This window comes from Stylophora pistillata, chromosome 9 (genome assembly GCF_964205215.1).
Source record: "Stylophora pistillata chromosome 9, jaStyPist1.2, whole genome shotgun sequence".
NCBI classification, from domain to species: domain Eukaryota; kingdom Metazoa; phylum Cnidaria; class Anthozoa; order Scleractinia; family Pocilloporidae; genus Stylophora; species Stylophora pistillata.
Window position 1 is genome coordinate 9,050,882 of NC_142527.1, and position 22,761 is coordinate 9,073,642.

At 38.5% G+C, this 22,761-nt stretch overlaps 3 protein-coding genes and 1 long non-coding RNA gene across 5 annotated transcripts; 1 reads left to right on the forward strand and 3 right to left on the reverse strand.

Annotated features, from left to right (window-relative positions):
* Positions 1-446: 446 nt before the first annotated feature.
* Positions 447-1,526, reverse strand: LOC148723110 (uncharacterized). Its single transcript, XM_088734400.1, has one exon. The coding sequence runs from the start codon at positions 1,524-1,526 to the stop codon at positions 447-449; it is 1,080 nt and encodes a 359-aa protein (XP_088590526.1).
* Positions 1,527-1,632: 106 nt separating this feature from the next.
* LOC148723111 (uncharacterized) lies at positions 1,633-14,128 on the reverse strand. 2 transcript variants are annotated; one of them, XR_015991936.1, is made up of 4 exons: positions 13,971-14,128; positions 5,317-5,458; positions 4,822-5,238; positions 1,633-2,427 (listed from the first exon to the last, which is right to left on the reverse strand). It is a non-coding gene; the product is annotated as an uncharacterized LOC148723111 (long non-coding RNA). The 2 variants fall into 2 exon arrangements; XR_015991935.1 differs by having other exon boundaries at positions 4,822-5,458.
* LOC148723112 (uncharacterized) lies at positions 9,115-11,427 on the forward strand. Its single transcript, XM_088733678.1, has 2 exons — positions 9,115-9,533; positions 9,648-11,427. The coding sequence occupies exons 1-2, from the start codon at positions 9,165-9,167 to the stop codon at positions 11,121-11,123; spliced, it is 1,845 nt and encodes a 614-aa protein (XP_088589804.1). The 5' UTR covers positions 9,115-9,164; the 3' UTR covers positions 11,124-11,427.
* Positions 11,120-13,449, reverse strand: LOC148723113 (uncharacterized). Its single transcript, XM_088733679.1, has 3 exons — positions 13,126-13,449; positions 12,752-13,006; positions 11,120-12,580 (listed from the first exon to the last, which is right to left on the reverse strand). The coding sequence occupies exons 1-3, from the start codon at positions 13,352-13,354 to the stop codon at positions 11,505-11,507; spliced, it is 1,560 nt and encodes a 519-aa protein (XP_088589805.1). The 5' UTR covers positions 13,355-13,449; the 3' UTR covers positions 11,120-11,504.
* Positions 14,129-22,761: the final 8,633 nt, after the last annotated feature.

Genomic DNA, 22,761 nt, shown 5'->3' on the forward strand with positions numbered 1-22,761 from the left:
TCTGTCTTTATTGTTTGCCGCCACCGAATTACTTGAAAAGTGAATTACATGTAAACACTTTGTCAAAAGTTGACTGAAACGTTGTGTTTATATACTCCTGAAAACCTGGATTTTACGTTGTAACACCTACGATAGACTCATCAGTAAATTATAAAGATTTCGCTCTTTCTTCGCCGACATTGATTTAATCTTGATAATTACTATGTTGAGATTTTTAATGTGTATTAAAAGCATTCAAGGAACGTTGCGTTTATAAATCAAATACTACCAGATCTGTTCATCAAGAAGTCAATATACGAGGTTCTTATTACGTTCTAGGAAGAGAAATAAAACTTGATCACTAATAAATGTGGTTTATTTACTGAGTTGATTTCATTTTCGAATTAATTACGATTAGCGTAATGAAGCCATAGAAATTACAAAAGTATTTCAGTGATTCTTTCATTTTAATCCAAATAGTTAGTAAGCTTAAAAAATCCACGCATATCGTCTGGAGTTATTTCCTTGAGAGCTTCCAGAACAGCAACGTGCAGGTTGTTTCGCAAAAGATTGCGAAATTCATATCTTTTAAGAATTGTTTTGAGCTTGTTAATAACGTTCTCTGCAGGATTGAGTTCTGGTGAATGTGTAGGCAAATAGACCAATGAGCACCCTATATTATCGAGCCATTCTCCGAGAGCTTGACCTGCCCCATGATGATGGATAGATGCGTTATCTACAATGACGTGGTCGCCATACGGAAACGGAGGTCGTCCATCGGGTAAGAACGCGTGAACAGCATCTTGAAAAAAGTTTGAAAAGGTGAATGTGTTACTTGCTCCATTGACAGTATTCGCGTATATTAGACCATCAAGTCCACACATGAGGTTCAATGTGATTGTTGGAGAGGTCATGTGCCGCATGATCTCCACGGCCGGAGTTCCCACTAAGCTGTGTCCGTATCTGGGGTTTCCCACGTCAGGAAGTTTGATTCCAGACTCATCAAAAAACTTCAGTTTATGAGGATTCACTGAATATATGTAATCAATATAATTCTGACAATAGTTTATATTGGGTACCGTAAACTTTTCAGCAGCAGGTCGCGTCATCTTCTTCCATGTCCACTTTCCGTTTCCCATATCGTTTTGTACAGCTCGTATTAAGGCGGTGAAAGATGTGCCGCCGGCAACATTACAAAAAGTGTCCACATGTTTGTATAGCTCACCTGTGGTCATCGATGCTCGCTGAGTCTTTAAAAATCTTATGAACTCATTATCGTCGGGTTGAAGATGTTTCACACCACCGCTTTTGGCTTTTTCCTCTAGCTCGATGAAACTACTAGTAAAGTTGATCCATATTTTTTTCACAGTGTCATACTTGACCTTGCATTTTACAGCGACGTTAGAAAAATTTCCTGAAAAATACCCAGTTACAATATCTCCACCCTGTTCAACTATATCTTGAATAATGGTCATTTTCATGTCTTCGGATAAAGCCTTTCCTCTGATATAAACTCTTCCCGCTTTACTGCTCGTATACTTTTCCATTATCACACCGCGACGAAGGAGAAAGGAATTTCAGGTATTTATCAACAAAAGTGGGCGGGGCAGCAACGTGAAAATTCGTGCCCATTCCACACTACGGTGGATTCGGTAGTAGTATTATTTTTTATGACCCATTCATTTGAAACTTTTACAGGCACATGTATGTTTACCTGAAGTATATTCCACTTTCTTGCATGTGCATTGCATTGATTTATGCAAATAATCAACTACTCTTCTTCTTCCATCCATTTTTTTAGATTAGCTTAGCTTTGCTTTGCTTTACATGGTTTCTATGTGCTTAAGGAATCATACACATCACATGCTCTGAACATAGTAGAGGGGATTACTAACTATGCTCTGAACCACTGTAAGGATCATTATGATCCCCATCAGTAATATTACATCGTATTCCCATTGAACATCATTATGAAACATTCCTATTTGACTTGTTACCATTTTTTTTTTCAAGGTGGCTGCATTTATGAATATTGCTGAAACTAGTTGAGAATTTCTTATTAACTACAACTAGTGTAGCCATACCAGTGCTCTCCTCCCCAGTAATAAGTTGGGAAAAAGACATCTGTATGGTGTTATCATTGTTCATGTTTGTGAATATGTCATCCCTGATTTTTATTTGACTAGATAGGCACAGCAGTACACAGGATAATTACAAGCTTCTGGTTTCTCCTCATGACTTGGTGTTAAACTGGGAATTGACAGCTGACTTAATCTAATCAATTTTCTCCTGAACATTTTTAACAAACAACTTTGACTTCAGAAATACTTCTGATACTTTCCCACTGACATTTCTAATTTGGAAAATTAATCAACATAATCATTATGTTCTTTACACCTCCATGAACACCCAATAAGAGTTCTTCTTTTATAACTCAGCAGGCAGCTTCTGAAGATAAGAAATAAAGTTTGGAAAATAGTTGATTCATTCAAGGCTGTTGTAATACGAGAAAAGACAATACAGTGCTTTAACTATTCACATAAATTGATTAAATTATATTTAACAATTATTCGCCGACGGCGAGGTGAATATCGTTGAATAATCCCCGAGACGAAGTCGAGGGGATTATTCGACAATATTCACCGAACCTGAGGCGAATAATTGTTTTAGTATAAATCAGAGCTGAACAACAGAGAAATCTCTGATACAATGAAATATATGAAGTTCATATATTTTTAACTGCGGTATTAGAAACGTATGATGCACGATCCTCGCAGTAGATAGCGCCATTTAAGCAATAGCGAAAATCAGACCTGAAAAAAAGATCAGGCCTGTTCGGGATTCGAACCACTGACCTCTGCGATACTAGTGCAGCGCTCTACCAATTGAGCTAACAAGCCAACTGGGAGCAGGCCGTTAAGTTGATTCGTAATAAACCCGTGAAAGTGATAAATCAGATACAATGAAATATATGAAGTTCATATATTTTGAACTGCGGTATTAGAAACGTATGATGCACGATCCTCGCAGTAGATAGCGCTATTTGAGCAATAGCGAAAATCATACCTGAAAAAAATCAGGCCTGTACGGGATTCGAACCACTGACCTCTGCGATACTAGTGCACCGCTCTACCAATTGAGCTGATTTTCGCTATTGCTTAAATAGCGCTATCCACTGCGAGGATCGTGCATCACACGTTTCTAATACCGCAGTTCAAAATATATGAACTTCATATATTTCATTGTATCTGATTTATCACTTTCACGGGTTTGTTACGAATCAACTTAACGGCCTGCTCCCAGTTGGCTTGTTAGCTCAATTGGTAGAGCGCTGCACTGGTATCGCAGAGGTCAGTGGTTCGAAGCCCGTACAGGCCTGATTTTTTTCAGGTATGATTTTCGCTATTACTTAAATAGCGCTATCTACTGCGAGGATCGTGCATCATAAGAGAAATCTCTAAAATCATAACATTTTAGTAACATTAACATTTTAGTTGAACATTTTACATAAACTACATAAACCGCGCGGAGCGGTTTATATAGCGTCATATAAGGAACCGCTCGACCAGTCAGATTGCTGGAAACTCTTGCTCAACTCTGAAATTATACTAATATAAATTATAATTATTTTATCTTACAGTACTTTGTTTTTTAAAAATTTTTTTTCTAGTAGTACGAAGATGTTAGTTACTTTGTGAATCAGGGAGCTAAATAAACCAGAAGTACTCTGTTAGCTCAGTACATTTTATGTTACAGATGGCATTAACAGACCAATCACGACCGACTTACGTCACTTGAGTCTTACAGTCAATAACATCGCGGCAAAACCAACCGATCATTTTACACGAACTGGAATAAGAACATTCTACTGACAACAATCATTCACTTGACTCGGATGATGACTTCCGCACAGGTTGTCGAAACGTCAGTCACTACCACCGACAACAGTCCTTCTCAGGACTACACTCGCCCGGACGATCAGACTACACCTTCACATGTTACCCCCGGGTTCAAGCCATTTACTGCTGTATCGTGCCCTAAAAAACGTATTTCCGCGGTGTCGCTGTCGGCGGATTCTCGATATTTACATAGTTAATTTCCGGTCAGTAAACAGACTGGTCACCAGGCAAGAATAAATTTTCTTTGAGAAGGAATCGGGAGAATAAATTATAATGTTTAACTCAGGTTCCACTCGGTTCGTCGGAAAAATAGAATAGAAATTGAGACATCGTCAATTTCCGTTCTGTTTCGCCAATTTCTATTTCGCTTTGTTGGGGTGTTCTAAATTCCGTTTTGTTCACTCAATTTCTGTTCTAACTTCCTAAATTCTAATCTTTTGGTCCAATTTCGGTTTTATTTTTATGAGAAAAGAATTTGATAAAAAGCAATAGCATACAGGTTCTTCATAACAGAATTTGAAACAGGATATTGGCGGAGAAAACCCCTCATAGTCAATTTAATCGATGCTAGTTAGCCATAGCACAGATAACAGTCGTCGCGCTTCACACAAGAATACTATTTTTTCCCGTGTATTTTCTCGGAATTATTTTTATGGCTGTAAGTCTATATCAAACATTTCGAAAATAGATTCGCAAACCCTGACAGGTATTAAAGCTTATGTTGACACACCGATATGAAAAACTCTTCGCTGTTTAAAGCATCTCGATTGAAAAACAACAACACGCAAAATTTTTTAATAGCAATAATCCGGCAGATCCACACACTGACAGCTTTTGACCGAACGCAGAGGTATATTGTACTGCCATTTGAAACTTTTCATTCAATAAGAATGATAAACAGCACTCTTTCATAAAAAAATAACTCAAATAAATTTAAACTTACGTGGTCGCTTTCACCACCTGACTTGACATCTGCTGTGGAGAGGAAGGAAACTTACGTGGTCGCTTTCACCGCTTGACTTGACATCTGCTGTGGAGAGGAAGGAAACTTACGTGGTCGCTTTCATCGCTTGACTTGACATCTGCTGTGGAAAGGAAGGAAACTTACGTGGTCGCTTTCACCGCTTGACTTGACATCTGCTGTGGAGAGGAAATAAACTTACGTGGTCGCTTTCACCGCTTGACTTGACATCTGCTGTGGAGAGGAAATAAACTTACGTGGTCGCTTTCCCCGCTTGACTTGACATCTGCTGTGGAGAGGAAATAAACTTACGTGGTCGCTTTCACCGCTTAACTTGACATCTGCTGTGGAGAGGAAGGAAACTTACGTGGTCGCTTTCACCGCTTGACTTGACATCTGCTGTGGGGAGGAAGGAAACTTAGGTGGTCACTTTCACCACTTGACTTGACATCTGCTGTGGAGAGGAAATAAACTTACGTGGTCGCTTTCACCGCTTGACTTGACATCTGCTGTGGAGAGGAAATAAGCTTACGTGGTCGCTTTCACCGCTTGACTTGACATCTGCTGTGGAAAGGAAGGAAACTTACGTGGTTGCTTTCACCGCTTGACTCGACATCTGCTGTGGAAAGGAAGGAAAATGAGTTAAGAGGTATGACATTTACCAGTTGAGCTCCAAGGCTTTTATCGAGCGACTTAAAAAAAATGTAATTGTAAAACATTATTAGTAGTATACGGGGCCTATATGGGGATTCCGTTTAGGTCTGAGCGCGAGTGACTCGGCCGAGGCTAATTTATTCACGTCGCGTAGGTGTACAAGGGATTTCAAGGGTATGGAGGATAATATATTCATATGGCGTAGGTATACGAGGGGTTTTTAGGGTTAATTGTTCATGTGGCGTAGGTGTACGAAGGGTTTTTTAGGGTTAGGGCTTGTAAATTTGAAAAGTAACGGAACAATAAAATACAAGATGGCGTCGGAAACAAAGGAGACAAAAGAATCCAAGATGGTGGAGGGATTAATCACAATCAAAATAATTAATTTTCAAATCAAAATGTTTATTACGTTTGTATACAGTAGTGCGAAAAAAATTAAGAGTTTAATTTAATGGCAATTAAATGTTCTGGAAATGGTTCAGGTGAATAGGGTTTCTTAATGTCTTTTTTAGTCTCTTTAGGTGGCACAATCACTTCATCCTCGTCGCTGCTGTGTTCATCGTCTAACTTTTTGAGGTAGAGTAGTTTACAATGTTGGGTATAAGCGAGGAAAGCTTTCATGACCTCTCTGTGCAGTTTAAGCAATTGATCTTCATCGTCTTCTACTTGTGCACGATCAGTTTCTTGAATGTACTGTTTGGTATATCTTAGCATTCGGCAGTAATCATCATAGTCTGCATTTCTCTCTACATTGTGTAACAAATCCTCTAAAGCCACGGCACACCATTTAGGATTATCGTCCAAATGTTCAAACATGCTGCTGTCTGTGTTGTAAATGATAAAAAGGAATGAAAGTAAAAGTCTTTTAATAAGAGTTTGTGGTGACAGCTGTCAATCTTCGTCATCAGAAGTTCCGTAATCAGAAGAATCGCAGGGTGAAGGTTTGTCTTCGCAATAACGTACAAATGCCATGAATGACTCCATCACACCATTGTAGACTTTGTTAAAGTGTTTCTGCTCACGAGTGGCTCCTGGTATATCATCCCGGATGGAAAAACGGATGCGAGTTTTGATTTTTTTCCAAATCATACCATCTGGTGCGTTCGTCTACACAGGATAGGACTTCGTCGAGTATCACACAGGCCTTGGACGGTTGGTCTTGCAAGTCTTTAGTTACTCCCAGGAGGTTTGGAATAAAATGATGAAAAGGTGTAAGAAGGAACAAAATGATGAAAAGGTGTAAGAAGGTCAAGTGTTTTATAGTAGTAAGCTGTCAATCACTTTTTGATTGGCGTCTGTTCATCATCCGTGAGTAGGAGACGTTTCTTACAAGAAAAAATGGTACCATCGTGATGATATCGAACAAATTCCAAGAATGCTCGCAAGACTTGACAGCATAATTCCCACGTTCTTCTATCGTAATCGTTCTCGTAGGGTGCAAGGTCAATTAAATACTGCTCCACATCTCCAATCACTCTTCTCAAGGAATCGTCGTCAGAGTGATATTCCATCGTATCTAAAAGTTCATCCAAGGCTATCGCACCTAGTTTAGGGTTCGTTTCCAAAGTAGGGTTCATGGTGAATGATACATGTGTCATGTCAGTAACGGTTCATATATAGAAGAAATGTCAATCAAAGTAAAAACAATGTCTGTCAATCAAAGTGGGCGTAGCGTCCCTTTTTAGTTAGCGTCGCGTCTTTTTTTAGCTTGGCGTCGATTGTAGTCGGCGTCGCGTCTATTGTAAAACAAGGGCTGTCAATCAAAGTGAGCGTCGCGTCTCTTTTTAGCGTCGCGTCTCTTGTAAAACAAGGGCTGTCAATCAAAGTGAGCGTCGAGGCTCTTTTTAGCGTCGCGTCTCTTGTAAAACAATGGCTGTCAATCAAAGTATAGGGTATTGTTCTCGAGTGTATAAAGCTAGAACGGTTTCACTACTTTTCACAGTTTACGAGGAGCAGCAGCAGCAGAATGGAGACACCGATGAAGAAACCTACCAAAGGAGTCAAAGGCAAGAGACATCACCCCTACGACAAGGGTGTGCCTCAACAACCCAAGAAAAACTGGCTCAAAAAGAAAAATATCAAAAACCTGTGATTTGAATTCTCATGTGCCTGTCATGCAGACCCCAGTGAAAGTGGTGTATCCCTCAGATATCTCTGAGATAACAACAGAGGAACCGTTGAAACAGCTGACTCATTTGGTGGAATCTATTAAGCCCGATGTACCACAGCCCATACAACAGCAACCCATTCCACAGCCACCACCATCAGAGGAAGTGAATGTCTTGGAAGAAGGCGAGATACCTAAAGAAGGTAATTATCAATACGCTACTCTGGAGGAGTTACTGGCCAGTGTAGGAGCCGGCTACCCTTGCCCCATTCATAATTCGGGTATGAATGAAGTGCATTCGTAGAAAGAATGGGTACAAGATGTGTTTCTCACCTGTTCCGTCGATAATTGTCCGGTGTTTACCAGTTTGAAGGAATACACTACCTATTACGACGGATGTCGCAGACAGGGTCACGAATGGTTTACCCTGGATAGGATGGCAACGATGAAGTGCGAGTGTGGCGAGACTCCTACATTGACCATGTCCAAGTCAGAGTACAATTACAATCAATTGTATCTGCGCGGTCGAAGGAATTATTGTAAATTATTTCAGTGGTGGCGATTCCTTCCCAAAGAAAGAAACATGGCTATTCTCACGCGTTAATTTCATTTTTTTCTTTAGACTCTGACGCCACTGAAGATTTGATCACCATAAGAGTGCAAGTAGGAGAATATTTTTGTGTCGGATTGTTAACAGTATTACGCGAAGTATTTTTATTCGGTTTAGAAGTAATCGAGGATCAATTTATTTCGTAGATTTTCAAGAAGGACTCCAAATAGCTCACGCCATGGGAAACGCAACTAAGCTGGAAGAACTCTCTAAGGAGGACATCTTTTAAATAGCATAGTTGATTGGATTTGACAAGTTTAAGAAAGTATCGTCAAGATTAAATGTCACCGAAGACGAATTACAATGTATTAAACGTGATCTAGAATTGTACGAGTATGCTATGGATAAGTAAATAAAAATGTGTGATGCAAAGAGGTGTCTGTCATTTATATTACAATCATGGGGAAACGTAGAAGAAGAAGGAAAGCTAAGAAAAATCAACGAGGAGGTGCTTCTATTAGAAAAGTCAATCGACGGCTTAGAAAAGGCCCTTCACTCACAGATAAGATAGCTTATACAGCCAGTATGTTTTTATCGGGTCCCGCCCCCGGATTTGGAGGTTTAGGCAGACTCTTAGGAAAACAAGCTTTGAAAGAAATCGTCGATAATGTGAAACATTATAAGAAAAGACGCTGATAAACTGCTTCAGTGTGAGCCATGTCTCTGTGGTCGAAACTACTTTACGTTCACTACTCTGTAGTCTCCTTCTTTTGTCGGAGAATAGAGAATATCGTCTACTCGTCAGAACACAGTCGTGTACCGTATGATTGGATTCCTCGTGGTTGTGAACTTACCTTGTTCACATACGTAGTGAGACCTTCTACCTTTTCCCTGTCGCAAAGAGTCTTTCATGTCATGTTATTCATGAAATGGTATCGGGGAAAATATACATATAGAGTCTATTCTTCATTTGCAACCACGTGACAAAAATACGTTACGTCATCGAAGTCGGCCATGTTGGACGATATGCAAATCATAAATTTACAAGCGAACATGGCGTCTTCAAGTGATACATTGGTTTTTTCGGAATATTTTTATACTTTAGATGGTCCTACTAGGGAAAGGTACAAGCAAAAAGCTAACTTAGTGGGTTTTGACCCTTTTGATTTAAGAAAATGTGATTTGAGCGAAGATTTAGGGCTAATTCCTGGCGTCGAATACCCTGATATAGTGAACTATTTGATCCTTCAAACATCGTGGGCAACCAATTCTGAGATGAAGGCTTACAAGTCTTTGGATGCCTTTAATTTCTTCATTTCTGGATGGGTGAATACACTGATGATGAAGGAAGTTACTGAAACTACAGTTGTCGTATTAACAAGGGTAAGTTAAGGTTTGACTAAGTTATTCTATAGCTTCGGTTGTACAACAACAAATTACTGGTAGTTTATTATTGTAGGTACGTATGTTAAAAATACTGCTTCTAATTATTTTCAGGTAAATCACTCTCAAAGAGCGAGTGAAAAGCCATTAAAAGCCTGGATATTGGCAGAATACTCAGGAAAGGTTATTACAGCACATTGTGACTGTATGTCTGGAAAAAGTGAGTGCTGTTCTCACGTTGCTGCTATATTGTTTGCTTCAGAAGCTGCGTGTCGAATGCATTCATCAACAACCTGCACCCAAACCAAAAGTCAATGGCTGATGCCAGGTTATGTTAAAGAAATACCTTATGCAGCTATAGAGGAAATCGATTTCACCTCAGCAAAGAAAAAACACTCACAACTCCTTGAAGACAAAAAAGTACCAACAGCTCTACGAAACAGTGACGAAGTAGTTCAAAGACCACTAACCATAACGAGTTATGAAGAACAGTTGAACTTTTTTCAAAAGATTTCATTGTCCGACAGCAAGCCTGCCATCTTATCTCTAATATCCCCATACAATACCAAGTATATCCCTAAAGAAGCAGCTTTACCCCAACCATTGACCCACCTCTATGATGCAAATGCTACAGAACTAAACTATGATGAACTTCTTAGTAAGTGCATAGACATAAGCTTACAGATTTCAATAACAGATGAAGAAATAAAGGCTATTGAGGAGGGTACTAGAGAGCAGGCATCAACTAATGTATGGTACAAGCAGAGGGCAGGAAGGATAACAGCCTCAAACTTTAAATCTGCATGCCACACAAACATCAGCAGGCCCTCCCCAAGCCTTATTAAGAGAATTTGCTACCCAGAGTCTACTAAGTTTAGTAGTGCAGCAACAGCATGGGGCTGTAAAAATGAGACCAATGCCCGTAAGGCCTATTTAGAAAAAACGAACAGATGCCATGATGACTTTAGTATTTGTGATAGTGGACTGCAAATAAATAAGCAGTGGCCTCATATTGGAGCATCACCAGATGGATTGGTCAATTGCAAATGCTGTGGGGCAGGTGTTTGTGAAATTAAATGTCCGTACAGTGCTAAAGATCTCAGCCCAACTGATCCACATGTAATAAGTGACAAAAACTATTGTCTGCAGAATGACAGTGATAGCATCTATCTTAATAGAACACATGCATATTACTACCAAGTACAATGCCAAATGTTCATTTGCAATGTGGAATATTGTGATTTCATCGTATGGACACCACATGGACTTTATGTTGAAAGGATAATGCCAGATGTGGAGTTTTGGAGTGCTTCTGTTGCCAAGGTAACAGAATTCTTTAAAATAGGTATTCTACCTGAGATTGTTGGAAAGCTTTATACCCGTCCCTCACTACCCTCAACACTCGTAGCACCTAGTCCTGATGATGATAGCGCAGAGTGGTGCATCTGCCAGCGATATATTGAAGACAGCACTCTAGTTGGATGCGATAATGATGATTGTAAAGTTAAATGGTTTCACCTTCAGTGTCTAAGACTAAAGAATCCCCCAAAAGGTAGATGGCTGTGTATGGACTGTCAAAAATTGGACTAGATGCAATAGTCATATATTTTTCGTACCAAATTAAGGCAGAGAATTACAAGTACAAAACAGTGTTTACTATGTTCATGATATCACTAGTAATAGAAAGAAGTCATTCAATCCATACCCATTTACGTCAATTGGAATATTGAGTACTGCACTGTATGTTCTGCCACATATAATAATAGAAAATTGACAGGGTGCTCACACCTAAGTACTAAATTGTGTTTACTAAATGGTGTTTAGTGATTTGCAAAGTTATAACCACTTTGTTTACATTGTTAAATCATGAAATAAACTGTTTATTTCACTGCTATATTGTTGTTAAAATATTGCTTTCTATTTACTGATATTTTTGAAAGGACTAGACCAACTATGTATTAAATACTTTGACTACTCAAAAGGCACAATTGAATCTGACAAGTTAGTCAGGGCACAACATAATTTTGCAATTCTATCAATGGATGCTTGCTTGCCACTTTTTGCTTTCAACAAGGTAATTGGCAGAATACTTTGTAAAATTGTATATTTACGCCGGGCAAGTCCGATCACTCTTTCCACATGTATCCGGACATTTGCTATTTTCCTGGTAGTTTCCACTTCAATGGCTGACAACTGTTTCTTTCCTCTGGTAAATGCTGGTATATGCAGTTTGGCTTGCTGTAAGGCAACACTATCTGCGATATCAAAACCTCTGTCTGCAAGCACAATGTCACCAGGAAGTAATTTCCTCAAGATTCCACAATTTTCTGTCAGGTATTTATCACTTACTCGACCACCCCATGCTTTAGATATAAATGATATAGAGCCTTGGGGAGTAATACCTATTAAAAATTTTACAGTGTTGTGGTGTTTATAATTTGACCATGTCATTGCTCGAGCAATCAAGCTAGATGGTCTTTCAATAAACACCTCAAAACAATCAATAATCACTGACACCTTGTTCCCGAAGTTTTTTTGAAAGACTGATGGCATTGTGGCTCTAAGTTGATCTCTGTCAGGCCAATGTATAAGAAAACCAAGACGGTCAGACAACACTTCACTCCAACGATCAAAAATGCGCCTTGCAGTGGAAGAGGCTATCTGAAATCTATAAGCCAGATCTTGTAGTGGGACATTAAGCCTTACTCTTATAAGAACAAGCAACAGCTCTTGAAATGGTGTCAATGCATTAGTACTCGTTGACTTGATATATGGTAGAACTAAATGATATACTTGAATTAACATAAAAAAGTTTGGAAGACCAGTGTAAAATTGGGTTTTCTCGTTGTTATTTTGAAATGTTTCCATGTTAAGCTGAGCATCAAGGAGCTTTTGCTTGAGCTCAGAAAGCTCACACTGTAGGTTGCGAGTGTACTCGTCTTTATTGTGTAGGTCAATAATTGTCTCTGTGGTCTGCACAGATGCTTCTAGTGTAGCAACATGAAACTGACATCCCTTGTCTAAATCAGAGTCTTGACTAACATACTCTGTAATATTAAATAAGAAATGTTAGAATAAGAATTCATATACAGAAAATATTGACATCCAGTTATATACCCACTCCAACAAGCTATAGAAAAATGGTTTTTAAGAACAAATTCTACTGGAAATATTAATAGTGAACCATATTAATAACATATGACTTTAAATATAAATACCTTGGAGTGGAATATCATGAAAGTAGTTGTCAAAGTCGTGAGAGCTCGCTGAACTTGTGTCAGTTGACTCAGTTGTCACCTCAGACTTCTTCTTAGCCCGCTTGTTCTTGACCGGTTGGATCGATATTTTTGCCCTTTTCTCAGCTCTTGATCCTCGGGATGCGGCAGCAGCAGGGTCCTTTATGTTTGAATGTCCCATATTTACTGTAGGAGCCCAATCCACATTATTTTTATCGTAAAGATCCGATGGCTTTCCTAAACAAACACATGTGATTTGATGTTTACAGTGTTTCGCGCGAAATATTTTACCCGAGTTTTTTGTTACTTTAATAGCTAAACAAAGCCCAGAACTTCTACAGGAATATCTGACTTACCTGAAACAAAATGTGCGCTACAAACTCGGGTTGTTTCGGCTTTTTTCTCGGTCAGATCTTTGTCAGATCGGTAAATATTCTTGAACCATCGTTTCCTTCTTTCAGTGCTTAATCGTTCTGTTTCTTCACCATTATGACTTATAATTTTCGGAATTCGAAAAAAACTGTATTTTCCTTTGTCGCGAACATTGTTGTGGCCACAACCAACTACAGCACATAGAGTTGGCATGGCAAACTTAGATAACTTACATATTCACTACTGTGACCGTGCCCTAAAACACGCTTACATATCGTCCAACATGGCCGACTTCCGGTTTTCTTAATTATGCGTGACGTAACGTGCAAATGAAGAATCACCGGCTTTACTCGCAGTACCTTGGCAAGTATTGGATGACTTACTACTGCGTCAAAGTGTGGATGACGCTGATACTCCTCAAAGCCTATTACGGAATGTAATGTCCAAGACGAAAACTCAACGCCATGAATACGAATCACCTGGACATATTGGGAGTTTAGAAAGATCATTTTAAAAAAACAGCAACATATGATTTAACAACACACAAGTGAATAATTTTTCAATAACAGTACACGCAACAGTAAAGTGAATAACGAAAGATCATTAAAAAAAAAAACAACATATGATTTAACAACACACATGTGAATCACATCATGTAATTTTTCAATAACAGTACACGCGTGGGTAAAGGTATATAATTCAAAAACAACGGTCAAATAACAACATTGATTATTCGCCGGTAAAGTAAGAGACATTTGAATATCCTAAACGCGTTTCAATTCTCAGAGGATGTCTTAGAAGAATAAAGCTTTCTTCTATAAACACTTACGTTATTGTTAGGCATGATAGTAGTGGATAGACTTTTGTGACTTCTGACTTTCTTGTTGCCTTTAGCTCTTTCTTCTGGCTGGAGGAATCAACTACTGTACTGAAGCTAGAACTTCGGCTACTTATATAGGAAAAAATATAGCGTCACCACGTGAGGACACTGCGTGGGTATATATCCAATGATATTTGAAAATTTTTTAACGGTAGACTATACATTTTACTGCGTCCTTTGGGTGATTGACAGCTTGCGAACTTTGCTTACCTTGATTGACAGGTCATTGTTTATTTACTTACCTTGCGAATGAATGATTGACAGGTAATTGTTTTTTACTTACCTTGCGAATGAATGATTGACAGGTACTTGTTTTTTGCTTTCCTTGCAAATGAATGATTGACAGGTCCTTGTTTTTTCCTCGAATTTGTGACACCTGTCACTCATGACCCAGTGTAGTATATATAGAAGACGCTAACTTTCGCATCAGTTCATTTCCGACTGGTCTTCTCTTCGCGTCGCATCAATATTTTTCGATACTCGCTGCGAGTTAGCCACCTCGCGGCTTATGGAAATTTTTCATATTTTTCACCTAATCCTCTCTAAACCCGCATTGTTACCATGAGCCATTACTTCCCATTCACCTCATATGCAATTACGCTTGTTTCATTACCTTTTGTTTTTTATTACACTCATCCGCACGGAATAGAACCGTTTTGAATTTTTATTTCAGAGTTACTTTTTTTACACAGTTTTGTTTGCATATATACTTTGACGATGCATGGAGTTTAAATGATATCATTTCGATCTACAATTTACAATCCATTCATCCTTATCTATCTCAATTTTTTTGGTAAAGGATGTGTTTCGAATTTGGTTAGGCAATATAACTAGTAACGGTTGACGCAATATTCGCTTTTCTTCATTTCCTTTATAAACCTTTTTTCAGCACACAACTACACGGATTAATTTTGTAGTGCTTGGGAATACAGGAAACTATTTTATTTTGCAAAGTATTTCTTACAAATCGTGAACTTTTCTGTATTTCGTTCTAAAGTATTTAATAAACACATTCAGTTCAATATGTCTTTATTGAGTCTTTGACGCCTATTTGTACAGCACATGTCGTACCAATGTTTAGAATATTTCACTTCTGTCCACGCTTCTACCTCCCCCATGAGTACGTTTGTTTTTTGCTCCGAATCTTGCCATGTTTCATAGACTTTTATGACATCCTCGAACGTAAAACAATTATCCTGTATTTTCTTGCCGACTCTCGCAAATTCGTACCAATGCGTAAATAAGTACAACTGCATGTGGGCTCCTTGGGGAATACCGAACCCCCTTAGTTTTTCAGTAACCGTATGGTCCATGAGTTGACACCACTCCTTAAAATTCGTTAATTCCATTTCGCTTCGGCGTGGGGGAATAAACGGTTCATCTTGTTTTAAAATCTCGCGCACGAGTACCAGAAATATCCACACATCTCTATAATCAGCGATGCGAGAAATAAGACGATGACATATTTCTAAAGTCGGAGTGGTTTCAATTCCTAAGATGGCATGTAACAAGACGCGAGCACGGCCAGTTTTGGTACAGGCATGTGTATCAAATTTATAAATTTTGTAAGGGAAAAGATAGGATTGATAATATACTTCTTTGGGATACGATTCGGAAAGTTCTTTACAACACTCCATCGGTAAATAAATGCCTACACACATTTCCTGACAATCATATTTATTTGCAATGCTCACTGTAATATCGTTACACACTACCAGTCTTTAATGAATCTGTGCGACTCTGCTGTTTTTTTAAACCACTCTGGGGAATATTTTTTACATGACAATGTCACCATTTCACTCATGACCTCTGCATGGCTTAACATGGGATTACGAGACGACGCAAAGACTTCTGTCGCATCATCGATAAAAAACTCATTCATCCTTAATCGTTCCCCCAACTGTTCAAACGTATCCCAATGTTTGAACATGTACAGCTGCATGTGTCCTCCTATAGGGTTAGGCCATTCGTTCACTTCTCTCACGGTGTCGTCAATTACTTTTTCACAGGCATCCATGAATCTATACTTGCTAGATGGGTCTTTCATCTCGAGATCTGGGAATTTCTTTTCAAACACGGCTTGTAAATACCGCAAAAAATAATACACCTTCATAGAATAACGCGATGTATAAATGATCTCGTGGCGTCTCTTTGAAGATAAGAGGGTGTTGAAATATCCCAATATTCCACGTATGACTTCTCGCGGTCCACTTACTTTTTTAGTGACATTCAAATAAAACAGATACTTGTTCTGGTATAGTAATTCACAATCGTTCAATATTCTCACGTCGCTCATGATGTGACTGCTTTACCGTCTTCACACGAAATGATGAATCAGTGTCTATCGCATAAGTTTTTTATGGAATATCCATCGGTCTTTCGTTGACCAGTATTCGTACTGGTAAATGACATCTCAGACAATAACTGCAATAATGAGGTGTATAATACCAACAGATTGTACATTGGAACCATCTTTCACTCTAACTGAGGTATTTAGGCATCATTCAATTTTAAGTAAAGCCAACTTTTCTGTAATGTCTTCAATCCACTTTGGCAAATATACTTTTCTAAATTCTCTGATGTCAACTCTGTGCCACGCTTCTTTCTCCATCTCTTCAGTCAATAGACAAGTATCACAATGACCGCATTCGCATGATACCTCTTTCTCAGAAAGCATCGCAAAAATGATTCAAGTGAGTAGCAAACGAACGATTTATATAAAATATTTTTATGACAGCTTGTCAATCAAAAAGTGACTCTTTTTTTTTACGAGTATAACCTTCAACATACATTTCAACATTTCATTTCAAACACCATGTCGTACGAAAAACATCTGTGTCTTACGCATTTAAGTGGTGAGATTGAACAGAATCCTCAATGGGCCGGAACGGTACTGGATGAATTATTTGCTATCGTTAACAAAAAAGCTACTACACAAGATCTTTGTAAAATACGTCGACAAGTAACAAGATACATTGACGAGATTGAAGATTCGCAAGTGGGAGACTATTCTATATCCCAACAATTGTACAAGGACACGATGACTGCTTTTCTAGCTTATGTGACTTATTTACAAGTCAAATATCGACCAGAGTGATATTTAAAGCCGTGCTGGAATATTCAAAACTAGTATACGCTAGCAAAGGATGGCGATGAATACAGTCGATAGACGACTTTACATTGTGGACAATCCAAAAGTAGCCGTTATCGAGTTAGAAAGTATCTTGGATATTATCTCTTTTGCCGATCGGGAATCTTTTGAGAAGAATGATGCGACATGCAAGAGCTTATATGAAACCTCATAATTTTGATTATGTGATTAGAGATTCTAAGGAGACAACAGCAAACGAACAATTTAAAAGTGATGAAACATTTCAAGAACACAGGAACCAAATCATGAAGGCAATTTATAATTACGCGAAACACATATTAAATAATTGTAGAAATTAATTTTTTTCGCACAGGTCTGTATTCAAGCGTGTGAGATGATAATAAACGTTTTGATTTGAAAATTAACTCATTTGTCTGTGATTAATCCCTCCACCATCTTGGATTCTTTTGTCTCCTTTGTTTCCGACGCCATATTGTATTTAATTAACCGTTACTTTTCAAATTTACCAACCCTAACCCTAAAAAACCCTTCGTACACCTACGCCACATGAATAATTTACCCTAAAAACCCCTCGTACACCTACGCCATATGAATATATTATCCTCTCTACCCTTAAAACCCCTCGTTCACCTACGCCACATGAATAATTCACCCTAAAAACTCCTCGTACACCTACGCCATATGAATATATTATCCTCTCTACCTTTAAAACCCCTCGTACACCTATGCAACGTGAATAAATTAACCTCGGCCGAGTCACTCGGGCCCAGACCTCAACGGAATCCCCATATAGGTCCCGTATACTACTATTATTAGAACAACAACCTAATTGAAAATCTAAATGGATTTACTTTTAAATAAAATAAAATGATTGAGCATACTGAGTTTCGTCTGGCCTCAAGCTAAGAGCTAAGAGCTAAGACGTTTAGCTCCCAAGTTAATAAGAATCCACCAGTGTATGCTAATGCTAATTATCCCTCCATGATGTTACCGCAGCAACAGGATACCTCGTGAGAACCAACCCCTTCCCCTCCCCCCCCCCCCCCCCACACACTCACAAACTGTTATGAATGCTCTATCGCTGATCACTCGGAGTTTTTTTTTAATCAAATTAATGTTTCGTACTTTCTTGTATCTTGCCAAAATAAAACATCCCCCTCCCCCCAAAAATCAAGCCATCTTGTCATCGTGGCCTAGAGCAATATTACATTTATGTAAAAGTTATACAATTGCAAATCCTTGAGAGAAACCAAATCAGTAGCCGAACGTCTGCACATGTGCGAATGCTGTCGGAACTAAGTTGTTATAGGGGAGCCAGTAATTTACGTTGTTTTAAAACCACAGAGGCTTTGAAACAAAGTTCAGAAAAAATAATTCATGAACAAGAAACACGCAGCAAAATGTCCGACAAGAGTACCATTATGTTGTTCAATGAAAACAATAGCGATAACAATAGAACTCCGCAGAGACTAGTAGTAGTTTTTCAAAATTTAGATTTTTATTGTCTTTTTTGAAACAGGGTAAACTCGGCGCGTTTTGGCTTTGCAAAACGAGAAATTTAAGACATTTTCCAGAGGCTTTTAACCCTTTGCATACTAAGAAAACACATATGTCCAGATAATACCGTTACTACTTTTGATACTTGTTTCTTGTCGAACTTAAGGCATAACATTATGTAAGTGTGTAAATTGTACCGGCTCGTTGATGTGACACCTATTGCAATGCCTACAATGATTCCTGATTTTCATTGCAGTGAACCGTTCGTATGGCAACAAACCCCAAAGTCCAGCATTTTGCTCCAAGAGCAACACCAAAAACATGTCGATCTTTTAAGATAAAAACTTGCTAAAAAAATCAAAAGTTTACGTTCAAATCACACTTCAGGGCCAGATCTTGGAGTTTGGCAAGAAAATTCCTTCTCACTTTATCTGCCAGCCCTTGTTTCTCCATTTGGTGAAAGCCAGTGCCGCGAACACAACCGTTGCCTTGTTCATGCCCGAAAGATTTCTGGGTAATTCCGCCATAACTCGAAAAGGCAACTCTATCATTTCCATTTCAAAGAATTATTATAAGTGTCGGGCCATCCAGTCCTACCAGCAAAATATCGCATCCGAGAGACAACTTCACTTGTGAACTCGCCAAGCTGGCAGTAAAGCATCTTTGGCGGTCCAGTCTGCATGAAACCATCTCTCGCCTCTGTTTTCCTTCAGAGGCTTGCCTCTACCCACATTCCAGCTTAATGATGCCGTCGTGAGGGCTTCTGTAGAGGGAAAATGGCTCGAAAAACACTTATAAACGGCCAGAAAAGCGAGAAACCGAATCGATTTGAACGCATCCAAACACGAACTATTGATCTAGGTCATGTGACCCCAAGGTCTGAGCCCATGGTGTCTCAAAACCGCAAATATTGTAACGGATGATCCACATAAGAACCAACGAAGTGAAGTTAAGTTTGTAACGCCAAATTACAACTGAAAAAAATATGGTCTTTTTCGTATTCAAAGGGTTAATTTGAAATATAATTTAATGTTCAGTTTCGCGTTAAAAGCTTATGGGTGGCTATCGTCAGGCTGTAAAGTTTGTCAATGCAAACTTTAAATAAATGTTGTATCTTACCTGTTCTTGTGGTTTTGGTTGATTCTTTCATTAACTTTTCGTGCCCGAGTGATGAAAGTAGATCACGAAGGCCGGTGCCTACGGTGATGCAAAGAAACCTTTATTAATCTAGTATTTCTGGCCTTCATAAAGGTAGGCGAGATGTTCGATAATGATTCCAAAGGGATCTTTTCCGTAGTGCTGACGCCACATATAATCTTGTAGGTAGCCATCAAAACGTCCTTTGGATGTTCCTGTTTGGGGCAAACCTCGCTTGATTCCCTAACATGTATTTCCGATGCCCTTTGTGTGGGCACCAGTGTTTGGGTCAACAAAGTTTAGGCTGTGGTTTACTGTGAGATGATCATAGCCCTCGTCATTTAGGCAATTGTAAGCTCTCCATAAGTCGCTCATCACGCGTGTCCCTGGCAGTATTTGAGCGCGTATGATGGGCAATAGTGTATCTTTGTCCCAACACTCTACCGGAACAAAGAAGAAGGCCTTGGTTTCTCGTTAAATGCCACCGAATACCCACTTTCCTTCGATAGCGCGACCTAGGTGATACCGATGAATAAATTTTGTTTTTTATGTGGTATTTTGCCAATCGTAGAAAAGAAGAAATGTATTCTTTAGTGCAAAGGGGACCTTTTGGGCATTATATCAATGCATATATTGTTATGAAAATTTTTTCAGTGAAAGGTAAAACAAAAAGTAATTTTTGGACGATATCTCCTAACTTATTTGTGTAGCATAGTGGATAAAGCAATAGGCTGGTAATGGCCTGGTAATAACGTGTTGACTAAAGAGCAATGGTTCAAGGCTCAGCAGGGCTGCTCAGAAGGTAAAAAAGAAAACAAAAGGAGAAATTAGTGGGAATAAAGGGGAGAAGGGAGACGAATGTGAGACAAGCATAGAGAAGGAAAAGCCACTCTCAATCAATTTCTCTTTTATTAAAGCAGTAAGTACTTATTAGTCATGTATATATGCTAAACCCTTGGGAATAAGTCATTGTCTTGAAAAACAATAACGCGCATACATAATTATGTGAAATGCATAATTAATGTTGGAGTTATATGGAACTTTTTCCAAATGTCCTTTCTGCTCAATCTCCATGAACGTTTTAATTATTTTTTTTTCGCACTTTTTTGCGACAGCAACTGTTTCTCAAGGGACTCGATGTGGTTAACAGCCGCCATGGTAGTTCTTCTTAAAGAAATTGTACTTTGGATCTGGTTGGTACATTGGTCCTATAAGCACTGCGCTGCCATAAACTGCTTTCCGTTCCTTCTTACATTCAACTTTGTAAATTAATCTTATAAGAGAAACAACGGGAAAACACGAACGCTGAGCTTCCATTCAAAACATACATGGAAATATGCCAGAAAGAATATTGACCTCAAGATAAGTCGTAACTAAATTAAATCAATCAATTCTTGACGTCAAATCTGAACCACTCGATTCAACAGAATACCTCTCAAAGGCCCTGACAGAGCTGACCATATCACGGGAAAAAGGAAGGAAATTACTTTTTTTCTATGAGCACAAATATTAATATTAATGTTTTAAAATAATTTGTGATTTAAATGACTTTTCGGATCGTGAAACGCAGACCGAAAGTTTCGGAAACCGAGCTCCTCTTCCAGCTTCCGTCAACTAACAAACGAAGCAAGATGATCAGGTTTAGGCTGATTTTACACTCAGTGAAGTTCAGTTGAAAGGCTCAATTGTCGTTCTAATTAAAGAAAAATTACCTCTAACTTAGATGAACCTGAAGTTTCAAGAACACTTTTGAGTTATTTTCTATCGACTTAAAAGCATCTTTGGTGACTGGATTGGCTTTTCTGTCCAATCCTCAGTTTAATTCAGCAAAGCTTTACTGTACCTGTAATGGTCCCAAGAGCAATAAAGTATCCAAACAAAAAGATTTAACTCAACTAGTTTCATTGCAAACGTAACATGGCCGCCGCTATCAAAAGCAAAGGTTTCCTTCTATCCCAGCATACTTAGCGGCTTAATACATTACAGTACCCCAGTATATATCAGGATAAAATGTATCATTAGGTGCAAGAGATTTTATTGTCTTGGTGTGTGACAATACGTTTTTCGGCTCATGATGTGAACACTTTAGACCACTAGTAAGGCCAGTTAAGGGCAGAAAACATTGAAGTCAAACGCAGATCAATTTTCTGGTCATTCATAACATCCCTTAATTTTATTGCTGTTTCTACTTTATTTCTGTATTAATCCAATTATTCATCTAAATATCTACTTATTCATTCATTAATTCATCAATTGATCAAAGGCTATTTTCTGCATCAGGAATTCTTTGCGCAGGGGATTATTCTTTTCAAGCATCTGCTCTGTTAGCTCGGTCGGTAGAGCGTGGTGCTGATAACGCTAAGGTGGTGAGTTCAACTTTAACGGACCACTTTCAAAGTATCGGTCTTGAAAGAATTTTTATTAGGATTAAATGCATTCCCTGCGAGTGGAATTCTTTCCCTTTTCTCTTTAAAGGAATATTGAAGGTTCTAAAAGGGATCAAAATCTCTGGGAATATGACCCTTTATATACATATGACAAAGAATATTCGTGACAGCCTTTTTCTAGTGGAAATCCTTGCTTTAGTAAGATTTGTTAAAGAATCATGGTTATATTTTCGAGGCAGTCAATTATCATTTGAACATTATAAACAAAAGCAGGAGGTTAAACACTTTTATTAAATGAATGTTCCAACAGTCATTAGCTGTTGGAAGTAATACGTAAAAATAATTTGACATGAAATCATCAAATTTACCGTGAGCTACAGGGTGTCTCTTCGGAAGTTCTAAAATCAAGCCGAACTCTAGCCCTTGCTTTAAAGTGAAGTTGACAATGAACGTCTAATCTGAATATAATCCCTTTCCGCCGAACATTGCTGCGGAGTTCCTCTGCCTAATTTTGGCGTATTATCAATGAGGGTGCATTTCCCCTTACATCGTTGATTATATATAATTAGAAACCAATAACCTCACTATCTCAGGGTTTTATGTATTA

Coding starts and splice junctions, on each gene's coding strand:
- LOC148723112 (XM_088733678.1), top strand. CDS start 9,165: ATGTTGGACGATATGCAAATCATAAATTTACAAGCGAACATGGCGTCT. Junction 9,534..9,647: donor CAGTTGTCGTATTAACAAGG/GTAAGTTAAGGT, acceptor AATTATTTTCAG/GTAAATCACTCTCAAAGAGC.
- LOC148723113 (XM_088733679.1), bottom strand. CDS start 13,354: ATGCCAACTCTATGTGCTGTAGTTGGTTGTGGCCACAACAATGTTCGC. Junction 13,007..13,125: donor TAGCGCACATTTTGTTTCAG/GTAAGTCAGATA, acceptor GTGTTTGTTTAG/GAAAGCCATCGGATCTTTAC. Junction 12,581..12,751: donor TCATGATATTCCACTCCAAG/GTATTTATATTT, acceptor TTAATATTACAG/AGTATGTTAGTCAAGACTCT.
- LOC148723110 (XM_088734400.1), bottom strand. CDS start 1,526: ATGGAAAAGTATACGAGCAGTAAAGCGGGAAGAGTTTATATCAGAGGA.